The 13080-nt window shown below is 27.2% G+C and overlaps 1 protein-coding gene across 1 annotated transcript in view; it reads right to left on the bottom strand.

The window, feature by feature from the left end:
* dsb (scavenger receptor class B member debris buster) overlaps positions 1-12752 on the bottom strand; it is a 50680-nt gene extending 37928 nt beyond the window's left edge. The window contains exon 1 of the mRNA XM_011501328.1: positions 12180-12752. Within this exon, the coding sequence (XP_011499630.1) occupies positions 12180-12360 (181 nt within the window). The 5' untranslated portion in view covers positions 12361-12752. The remainder of the gene's footprint in view (positions 1-12179) is intronic.
* Between the last annotated feature and the right edge of the window lie 328 nt (positions 12753-13080).

Raw genomic sequence — 13080 nt, 5'->3', positions numbered from 1 at the left:
CTATCTCTATCTCTATCTCTATCTCTATCTCTATCTCTATCCATCTATCTCGCTTTCTTTCTCTACGTCTTATATACACATATTTAAGTGTATGTGTTCATACACTTAAACACTTATTTTCTAATCTGCACACGCCAAATTATTACATAAATGACTATATTTCCCGGTTCGTCGAGACAGACATTTCAGAAAATTCTTTCGGGGAATTAATAAACTGAACATTTATGTAATTTTAATTTATATATTTCCATATATATAAATAATTATTAATAATAATTATGCATGTCAATTAAACATAAATATTTGTTTAAAGCAATGGTAACAATTATTAAAATGTTCAGTTATTAGTGAATAACAAATATACCCATAATTATTCAAGGTAATTAAATTCAACTGTTATTAAATAATTGATAATTATTTTTATTTGCTTTCAATTATTAGAAACATTAATAAATATCGAAAATAGTAAGATTGAAAAAAAATATTTATAATATAGTAGAATACGTTTATTATCTAGCTTGATAAAACATAGAACTACATATAATTATATTTTATTTATTAATTACATAAAAAGACAAATGTATATAAACTAATAATTACTAATTAATTAATTACATTTATACAGCTCTTATGTCAATATTATATTACGTTTATATAAATATAAATACTGTTAATTTAATATATTTTATGATAAATTATTGTTCTTATTCTATCGATTGGAAAATATAATATTTTGTTTTGAAAAACTCGAATATACCAAAATATTTTACATCTAGTTAAGATCATGGATAATAAAGTCAATCGTTTAAATGATACAAACGATGATCGTGAATTGAAATGATAAGGCAAGGAAATTAATATACTCATAATTTACGTTAAAACAAGATGTAAAAAAATATGACTACGCGTCATTCTCTAAGTAAATACAAATGAAAAATAGCACCAAAAGGGAAAAAAGGATTCTGAAAAATGTATGGAATTTCTCGGGATTATGGGTTACGGCCCCATTGACGTAACAAGGACGCGGACACGTAACAGGTAGACTGCGCACAGGCAACATGCTAACAATCACCATCGATTGGCTCGCCATTACATAAAAGCAAAACCATAAGCTTCCGCGAGACGGAAGTTACATCAGTGCACGCATAAACCAGAATGTCCCGAGCGACCAAAGACTCATCCACCGCTAACAGCCTCGAGACTCTTCGACCTCCCTTGCCTGTCTTTGACTTTTTTTATTTCATCATTTCGCACCTACGTTCGGAAAGATTTTTTTTTTCTCTCTACAGCATTACTAATTTGAACTTTTGCCCGCTCGGACATCGGTTAGTAAGTAACGTTCTTGTTAGTAGGTGTAATAGAATTTTTTTATTTTACGTTTGTCATCGTATACCGAATGATGTGCATTTTCAAAACTGCAACGTCCCCTTATACACTTCAAAACGCACATTTCCTATAATATTCCTATGTGCCGTTTTATTATGTATTTGCTTATTCAATTCGATGCTCTTCATTCTTAAAAAAAAAAAGACAAAAATTGAAGGAAAAAAACAAAAAAGAATTGAAATTGGCCAAAATAATATGATATTGAATAAGTTTCGAGTATTTGTAAAGATTGATTATAAGGGTATATCTTTTCTTTTTTTTTTTTTTGAGATAAAATCTTCCAGCAAAATTATCACGTACGTATTCGCACATATAACTTAAATATTTGTACGCGTTTAAATATACGATAATGTATGACATTTTATTTTACATAATTCTTACGCATACGATACAATGACATTAAATGTTATTAGAGTTGGAATTAAAAAAAAAAAGAAAAAATGAAAAAAAGAAAGGAAACAGTATTTTATATAAAAATATTGAAGGTAGAAAGGAATATTCGTGTACGTTTAATATCTTCAAAATATTCAATATATAAAATTATTAAATGTAATCCAACGTTAGAAACAAGATATATAAAAGTATGACAATATAATACTTTACATATACTATCACCTGTTTTCTTTGTTTCGAATGACAATATTACGGCCCCTTCATAAATTTCATTTATAATATTTTTCTTTCCAGCGTAGATTAATGGTAGATTTTACAGTTATTAAAATTGTTACAAACGCAAAGCAATGCGTTTATAAGTAAACAGTATTGGTGCATAAAAAAAAAAAATTAAATAGCTAATCGACAAGAGAATAAGTCTTTGCAATTCGGAATATTTCATTCAATTCGATTATTTTATTAAAGAGTGCATTCTATAACAGCTCCCTTCTCAATATGATAATTCCAGCATAATGTAACAACATCGTACAACTTGTATAACTTGCATTGATAATATCGGCCGCGTGAGCACAATAGATCTCTCTAAACATTATGTACTCACGCTTACGTTAATGCACATAAACATAGTCTCTACGAGCTCGTACGGAGAATAAAAGAGACACGTGCAATCTCGATGATCTCGCTGTACTCTAATCGTAACTTTCTATCGTAGTAGCTCACTCCGATCTAGGAGCGAATGCGCCTCGGACAACTATCACTGTTTCGAGATCACTTTCACTCTCGTGCGCAATGAAGAAGAAGAAGAAGTAGATGATGATGACGAAGAACGTTAAAAGCATTCATCTCGAACCGGGAGTGCTAAGAGAAAAGTCGCGCGTGCAATGCAAATTAACGAGCTCCATCTTTCCCAGAGGTGCATCCTTTGAATGTGTTGCAAGAGCGATTCTCGCCCAAACGTACGAGCGCACAAATATATTTCACGTCGACTTTGGCGGACGTTCACACCGTTATCAAGAGTCAAACATGCATCTCCTCCATTCTTCTCCTTATCTCACACGTAGGATTCGGGTCAATCTGGGAACGTGTGGGCGGGGGGAGGGGAAAGAAGGCGAGACTGCGAGACGAATTATTTTTTCTTAAAACTAAATAGAAATACAATAAAAATCTTATTTTGATAATTGACTACGTATTTTTACCGAGTTTGTGGATTTCAACATTTAAAAATTTTGAAATCCCACTGTGAGGTGCTACTAATTATCTGATAAGCATCCTCTTAATCCTTGAAATAGCATTTAAATTCGTATTACATAGGCGAATAACGAGTAAATGAAAGTAAAGTAGAAAAATCTAGTTGAAAATATTAAAAAATATTTTTATGCAATAATACTTTACACATTTGAGATATTACTTACTTATTTGTCAATTGGAAATTAATTAACATCTTCAAATTAACTTTTTCAAAGAGTTTCCCTTACGCCAAGAAATATATGTGTGTGTGTATATATATATATATATATGTGTGTGTGTGTGTGTGTGTGTGTGCGTGTGTGCGTGTGGGTGGGTGTGCTTGTGTGTGTGTATTAAGGTGTATGTGCTGTTAATTATCTAGTCACATAATAACTTAAAGGAGATTCAATTTAAGAAGTATCAAATATTTGCCGTAAAAATTCCTTCTCCTTCATACGCATACAAATTACATCGTGCCATATAATTATATTATAAAATCGGTTAATTCATAATAATTTTTCTTAAATAGTACATAATTAACTTACATAAAAGAATATTCTATTCGTATGATCAAAATTTTGCATAATAATATTCATATTTTTATATTCTATCTGACTTATAGTTGGCATTCAAATTATCAAGAAACTGTATATAAAATAAATAATTTAAACTTTTCAAAGTTTCTTAATTCATATGTAGAAACTTGACAAGAAAATTGTGTAACTTCGTTTTATAAAAATATCATGACAACTATTACAATTTCAGCCCCTTTAATAACATAAATCTTTGACTTACGGCTTGTTGAATATAGTAATGGTTTGTTATTTTTTAAGCTAATTTATTCTATCGATTCTTATAATTATATTACAATTTTATTCATTATGGTTAAATTATACACAAGAGGCTAAATACATTAAATAACATGAAATTTACCGAATCAAATTTAAAAAAAATTATAACATTACACGTAATTAAAATATTAATAATTATTTCTAAAAAATAACAATATATATTAAATCTTTGCTGACATTTTATTTTTTATTAATATTATATATATATATATATATATATATGCCTATATGAGTAATTTAACTAAAAATAAGGAAAAATGTCTATTAAATCATATTAACAATTTTATTATAGGTTATTAAGTTTATAATATGCGGAATTGATTAGAATAATATAGTCATAAATAATTGAAATGCAAAGTCGAGAAGTTTATTCCACATTCTTAAATAATTGCATTATTAAAGTTGTGCATGCGTAATTTGCTTAAACAAAACAAATAGACAACGAAATGACATTATATATATGAATTATATATATACTCATATATACGTGTATGTTGGTCGGTAGGGGGGTGGGAGAGGGGGGAAGGGGTGCGCTTGTAGGTGCATAGTACGCATACTACATATGTGTGTGATATTTGCTTATGTAAAGAAATTTATTATAATATTTATACCTCACTGAAATATATTATCTAACGAATCTTATCTCTTTTTGAAAAAGGTTTTGTTTACATTTTGTATTACAAAATATCTATAAATTTTTTATTTTATGTAAATCCCAACATAAATATTTCTATTTGAAAGTATGTTAATAGTATGATAAGCATAAGATATAAAATCATATAATTCAAATAAACAGTAAATTAATTGAATAAATAATTTTATATTAGATACTCCCTGACGAAATACAATTATCGTGACGAATATATATCCAAGTATCGCAAGAATCATCGAGGTTATATATTGATAGTTGAAATTATCTTTTTAGTTTCTAAATATCGTTTATCGATAAGTCAACGGACGAAGGTTATTCCTTCGGTATTATGACGTAAATTATGAAAATGCAGATCGATTTTCACACGGCCATTTTGTCACAGAAAGCGCAATCGTACCTTGAATTATCATCTAAATCCGAGAATCGGTTTAACGCGAAGAAGTAGTACTTTACATAAAAATAGAAGAAATTTTATGTATTTACATTTCATCTAAACGAGGACGGAAAGGGATCTGTCACAAGCCATACATGTCACTCTGATGGGAAAATTCCGCAACATAACAAGATATTACCTAGGCATAATAAAAGTCCCATAGGCGTGGATCATAAACTAAGTAATATTGTGGGTCCTCGAGGGTCCAAGGTATTACGTTAGCCAGCGGTATGATCAGCGAATCAGAAGCTCAGACGAGTCGATGCTTTGCCGGAGGCTGGGCGGGGAGTGCGCGGAGGTCCAACTCCCAGCCTCTCGTTACGAAAGCAACGCGTGCCAACCTTTCGTTTCTACGATACGCATATGCAGAGGCACACGTATAATGCACGTATCGCCCGGAGATGTGGCACACTTCGTAAGAAATCTTGGCGGATCATGAGCTGCTCGCTCTCAAGGTTATAGACGTCCTTGTCGATTACGATGCAGCGCAGCCGATCGACTTTTATTGCCCGACTGTGTGTTTCACGAAATTTCCGAGCTCATTAACCGAAGGTTTCGATTCTTGCGTTTGAGCAAAAAAAAAAAAAAAAAAAAAAAAAAAAAAAAAAAAAGAAGTGCACTGTCCTCAAGCTGATCACCGTCAATTTCTCCCAATCGGCAATGTGTCTGTTTGATTGATTGACCATTCCGCCACTTTGCATATTTTTTCCCTTCACGACATAGTTTATTATTACGTATTATTTCTCAGCTTTCGAAGGCAAAATTCAATCAACACAAATTTGTCTCCTTACTTTTTGCAGTGCCAACACTTACTAAGCAGTAAAAATTACAATATTCTTATTAAGTATTCAAGTAATTGTATTTCAATTATTGCAAATGTGCATAGATATTGATACTTCTTGAAGTTTGTATGTAAAGGCTTTCATACTTATTATCGATAATTAATTCAATATGAACACTGATGTGTATAAAAAATAATTTCATAATTAAAGAAAAACACATTGTATATAAATAGGATTAAGTAAAATTACTAGAAAATATTACGATGAAGTCATGCTGATTACAGCAGAATATGATAAGAAAAAAATACGTTAAAGTAATATAGTCGTTATCAATCGTTAAATGTATTAAAAAATGAAATAATAAAATAGATTTCAATGAATAAAGAAATTAATAAAAATCAAATGTTTCTAGGATCCAATGGAACCCTTAATTTTTCGGTTTTATGTTGTAATGAATAATGTTAAACATATTTAACATATTTGTTATGTTGTTTAAGTATAATTGTACCTTCTTTTATGAAATTTGTCCTTTTTAATTTTCAAATTGATAAATTTTGATTAATATTGATTCTTGAAAATATTTACAGACTTTAATATTTTTCTCTTTAACATCGAAGGTCGTGTCATTGTCTTATGACCATGGACCTGTAAAATAAACATGAACTTCTGCATTTTTCTTCGTCAGAATATCTTGAAATCGAAACTCAAACCAACGTATGTTGTAACTAATTTGCACTAATGCTTTTATAGAGTATGAATTTTTTAAAAAATATTTCGAAGTATATTTAATTAAAAATATTATTATTAAACTAATCTTATAACAATTATATCCAAACGAAAACTGATTATAATTTACTATTTCTTAAAACGTTGAAAATTGTAAATATTCAGCGAGTTGCAAATTTACACATTAATATGATTGTGGTATTTTCTTAGATATCATAATTTCAGACTTCATTAATCTGTAAAAATTATATAATAAATACACACAGATTAATAATATTTACTACAGAAAATTCGCAACTCATAAGCTATGCATAAATTATGTATAAAAATATACATAATATATTTGATAGTATAATTTTTTACGTTTTTAATAAAGACTATAAATAATTCCATTTATTATTGTTTGAAAATGTCAAAATATTACTTCTACTGGTTGTAATTAAAAGTAATACAATACAAATGCTTTTTTAATCTTAACTACGTAAAATTTTCAATTACGATAAAAATATCAATAGCATCATACAGACTTTTAACCATAATTAAATACAATTAGTTTTCTTATATATTTTTTATTGAAACTCTTGAATAAAGGATCAATACTCTTGATATGATTTCAGTAAGAAAGTTTTTTCTCATAAATAAGTATCGAACAAAATTTTTAGCCTGAAATTATTTATAAATATTATTATTGCGTAGTATGAAGAATGGAACAAAATATACTTACTCTGCTCCTTAAAGGGATTCGAATAGAAAGAAGATAGCTTATGGCCAAATTAATTAACGTCGTTCAAAAAAAAAAAAAGAAGACTATTATTTTGTAAAAGCGAATGGAATGACATTTTAAAACATTCAAATGGCATTCATATCCTTGAAGCCATTGCTATTGCTCTCTTGAACACGGCAGACATCCATCACAGCTATTAAACAATTGCAATACTTTTTTAATAACAATTAGATGGACGAATAATAGTGTAACTAAACAAATCTAATAATTACGTGAAATAAATTCAATATTAGGTAACTTTATATTAATAGTTTATTAGAAATTGATGATTAGTAGACTCGAGGAAAACAAAATAATTGTTAATGAATTGCTTCAAGCATAAGACAGAAAATCAATTTGAACATTTTTATATTTGAGAATATTTTTTTAAAGATCTTACGATATTACTGAGTGTTTATTAGACTGAAAACACGATCTTTCTAGCAGAAAATTCTTTCTAATTGCATTATCTAGAGAGTTGAAAATATGTTTTATTATATAAAATAAATGAATTTGCAAAGTCACAAAAGATCTGTAAATCATAATATTGATAATTATATTTGAATTACATAAAATTTAAGCTAATACTGAACCAAATCTTTTATACGAAATTGTTCAGTACACGTTTTTGATTGCATATTTCTAAACAATTACTATACTTGTCATCATTAAAGTTGTGCTTATATCTAAGGATGATCAACTGATTTGATGTCTTAATGAAAAAAATATAAAGAAGTTAGGAACTAACGAGTTTGTTATAGTAAATACAGTTCTGCACGCATAATTCTTGGATATCATTACAAGATATTACATTCATCAAGTGCATCCTAAAATTTATTTCAGGAAATCTCATCCGAATATTGGCCACACAATTAATAATATAAATGCGAATAGCTGCAGTTAATTAGGATAAATTTCTGTCCTCCCTTTTTACTGCATAATCTCGAAACCAGCAATATTACTATTACGAAAGATATACTCGTTAACTTACAAGCGACAGATTGATTTTTAGACGAATATCATTTTTTGGAAAAACAATAGTTTAATAAGATAATAAAGAGAATATTATTCGATCAAAACAATAAAACATAAGAATTAAATTCTCGTTAGATTTATAAACGAGTTGCACATATCAATTCTCGACATAGATAATTCATTATCTCATTTAATTACTTTTAAAACATAATACCACTATAAATCTTTCAAAAATAGAAAGTTCTCTTAATTTTATTATAGTCATTACTAATGTGTATCACAGTTACAATTACATTTGTACTTTCTACAAATAGTTAATGGTGAAATGATAGAAATTAGAAATTGAAATCTTAAGTGCATCATACGCATAATGTACTGGAATTTTTATGCATCTGCAAAGATTATGTTAATCGTACTATTTATCCTGAAATATAAAAAAAAAATTTCACTTCACACAAAGTTTATCATATAAAAGTGAAAAATATTAAAATTCAGATCTAACAGAATTCTTCTGTTGATTAGTATATTTTAATACGTCAATAGATAGAAAATCATCAAAATTTCTTATCGCTAATTATTCTTATTATTATTGCTTATCTAACCACTCCATGATAATACGAATGATTATTATATAATTAACATAGAAAACCTATTTATCTGTATTTTGCATAAGTATATTTTTATTTATTTTTTAAACTACTTTTATAATGTTACGAGTGTTTATATTTCAGATTTTTCTTATTGTACAAAAATTAGTCGTTAAATTTCCTAATTTTTTTACTAATTTCTATATATATATATATATATATATATATATATATATATATATTGTTTTTCATTTATATTCTTACTGTGGTAAAAATGAAATGATATTATTGTTGTTGTACATCATAAGTATGTTGGTGATAACAAAATAACAATTTGTTCATATATTTAATGACTTAATAAAATATTAAAATGTTGATTTTTACAAAACTCTGAATTAACATTGATTTATAATTATAACATTATTAAATCGTTCAAAATTTCGAATATGACTAAAAATAATATTATGTAGTGATAAAGAAGACTAAACGCTTTTCAATCTAAAAAATAATATTGAAATATAAAATTTTCAAAATATTACAGAAACTTTATTGCATACAGTTACATTGACAGTTAATGTTTTTATGAAAGAATTATTTCATTAATATAAAATTAAATTTTCTCATAAGTGTAGAAAAATTTAAAATCTGCTTATTTTTTCATTCCTTTATACAAGACTTAAAAGCTTTCAATTATGCTCGCATTAACGCATAAACTACGTTTTAAATTAAAACGATTTCTTACTATCAAAACTAAAAAACAAAAATTATCAACTATACAATTATAAATGCTGAATTAATGTAGTGATTTTGCAAATTCATCATTTATGACAAAATAGCTCGTCTCAAAAAATTCACGATTTCATTCGTTTTGCTTGTCTTGCAAACTGATACATTAAATTAATTTATTATTACATTTAGATATATATTATTCTTTTAATTTATATAGATATTATATTAAATTATTATGTTACGTAGCTGAGAGCTTAGAAAACAAAAATAGCTGTTTAAATTTTTAAAAACTGAACCTTGTAACTAAATAATGTTAGGCAACTAAATTGTTAATATCTTAATATCTTTATTGCAAAGACATTGCACGGAATATTGAAATTGTGTAATAAAAATGATACATTTTAGTTTAACGACGTATATTTAATCAAAGATTGCCTAAGAAAATGAGTTCCCTAATGAAGTATTAAAAATCCAACTTTTCATATGCGTACATTTTTTTACAATTCATTATAAAAATTAAAATGTTAAATATCGTGAAATATATTAAATACGATTATCTCAGCAAACGATTAATGTACTTGCTTATTTAAATACTTGATACACGAAATGAAATAAGATGAAGGTAAAGTAAAAATGTTTTATAACATTATATACTATACTATAGAAACAAAACAAAAATGTTAATATCAATGTATAAATAGTTTATACCCGTTTTCATAATGTTAAATAAACTACTATAAATATTATCCAATTATATGAAATATATTCTCATAAGAAAAGAGAGCGCGTTCGAATTTCATCATGAAAAAACTTATTACGACTTCTTTTGCAAACTCTACGCCATCATCCAAATGTGATTTTGCACGTCTGTATTTTTGTGCGTGCGTACGTGCTTAACCGGTTGGTCCCTTTATCCCATAATTTATTATAAGGTGATTCATACAGTATAAGACACTATACGTTAACACTTAAATTGCTCTGCGTCATTGGACTTTATTAATTAAAAACTCGTAAGAAAAAACTTACTTTTCTAATGCCCTTATTGTGATCATTTTTGTAAATGAGCTTTGATGCAATGTCTAAAAGAATATTTTGCCTCGCATAAAAAAATATCACTTATTATATATTTATTAAATAATAATATTTTAAGTAGCCTTGACATTTGCAATTCAATTTGAATTTATAATAAGATCTATTAAGTAAATTAGATTAGAATAAATCTATCATGGACATTATTTTTTAAATTGAAATGATTTGAATAAAATATACTTATGACATTTGGAAAACGAATAATTTAAACACCAAATTTTGCAGAAGAATAATGAAATAAATAATAATATTCGAAAATAATCATTAAAATATCTTTTTCAGTAATATAAAAAGAATTTATTATAATTACTTTAATAGTTTTTACAACGAGTTATTCATAACATAATAAAATTCTATGACATATAGAAACGTATAGAATGATTATCAAAATGATTAATCAAAATCAATGAAAAATTAAAAATACACTATTTGAAGCTTAACAGGAATTAATATTTATGGCAGTTTATTTAAATAATAATGAAATATATAGATGTTTAAAAAATATATTATTTCTCGTATTTGAAGCTTAAGGTATTTTTACTTTTATGAATAATGTCGGCTTATTTCTTAGAAAAAATTAATTACTGCAATTTTCATTCTTTTAACTAAGACAATATATTATTAATATTATAATAAACATTAGTACTAAATAATTTGCATTATTAATTTATCTTAGTATAATTAACATGATATACGATTGAACATTAATTTATGTCTTTGGAAATTAAATGGTAATGTTAGTCTTACTAATTCTGTATTAGAAAAATTATTTATTATTTTCAATAATAAATTCAATTCTTTATATATAAATATATGAATTGTTAATAAACAAATAGATTTGACACAGATTGAAAGTATAAAATATAAATCATAAAGTTCATAAGAGTTAACATATTTTTCATATAAATGCCATGTGAATGTAATAATAATTCAAAATTTTAATTTCTACAAGCACTCATATTCATTTCTACTTGCGTACTTTAATAGTTACATCTAAATAAAAATACTTTAATGCAAGAAATTTATTGTATCTAGTATAGGCATCAATTATTATTCGTAAAAAGTAGCAATTCATTGCATATTAAGAAAAAGTAAAAATGAATAGAAATCACAATATATTATAAATCCGGTACAAAATACATTAGAAATGTTAACATTATAAAACTGATAATATACACATCTATTAAAAAATATATTATGCATATGTATATAATTTATTTCTGGAATAGCTCATACTTTTCACAAATTCATAATTTTTTAATTAAAAGTACTTGTTCATATAAATTAATTACCAATAATTCACGCTAAATAAATATGATTTCATCTGAAAATATTTATACATAATTCTTCTTTTTTATTACAGATATACGAAACCTTTTTTTTCTATCAAATATCTCTTATTTGCATCCCAATCCTAAAGATGAATTTATTCTTAAATAAGTCTTTTTCCCATTAATATGAGTGTCACGGGAGAATAATACAGGGATAGCATCGATAAAGATTATTTATGAGGGTTTCGGATAGTAAAGGTTTTCCTAATTTTACACACAAATAAAAGCGATAATAATAAGTAGAAAAGAACCTACTGTGCTTGAACTTCCCACGCTGTGCGACAAGTAGATTAAGGGGCTTGGGTATCTTGTCAACGGGTATTGGTGCATCGGGATTCGGTCTCGGTCCGAAAAGCGCATTTCTCCCCACTTTCATGTATTGTCTGCCGATTCTCGTCGGCGAGCCATCGCCAAATAAACTCGCTAGGAACTTCATCGTCGGCGCCGATTATAATGGAGAAACCCAAACGAGTAATTTTACCCACACGCTAAATAATAAATGTGGGCGTGAATTCTTCGGCACGGAAAATATTGGCTTTGACGGTTAAACACGAGTCCGTGACGTCTGTAATTTCGATACGATGACGTCCATTTATGCGAAGCCTGCTTCACGTTACTCCTGTGCCTTTTTCAATTTCTTAGCTAGAGATTTTTATTAGAAGCACTAAAAATCCTTGTGTTTATAAGATAAACAATGGAATACAAAGGATTTCAAAAATGACCCGTGCTTTTCACAACGATAAAACTATTTCACGTAACTTCACCCAACATTATTGGTTCATGCAAAACGTGAGATTTTAGTTTTTTTTTTAGACGTCCGGTCGATTCTCTTTGGCTCTTAATCCCTGAATTCGGTTAATAAAAAGGACTTAAGTGTAAGACAAGAGAGAGAGAGAGAGAGAGAGAGAGAGAGAGAGAGAGAGAAAGAGAATTTAAAATACGAAAAGATTTCACTATTAATCGGTCATTTTTGTTTCGCTTCACTGCACTTGGAATTCTTTTCACTTAAAATACACTTTCACCACTACTGTTCACCTCTTTGTTCACCTGAAACAAAAGAGAATTATTTCTTAATTTTTTAAATATAATTTTTATTATAGAATGAATTATAGTGCATTATCTGATTAACTGATCAAATAAATAAATAATATATATA

The sequence above is a fragment of the Ceratosolen solmsi genome, unplaced genomic scaffold, assembly GCF_000503995.2.
Source record: "Ceratosolen solmsi marchali unplaced genomic scaffold, CerSol_1.0 scaffold3, whole genome shotgun sequence".
Lineage (NCBI taxonomy): Eukaryota > Metazoa > Arthropoda > Insecta > Hymenoptera > Agaonidae > Ceratosolen > Ceratosolen solmsi.
The sequence above is the reverse complement of the archived record's forward strand: the minus strand, read 5'-3'. Positions and strand labels throughout refer to the sequence as shown.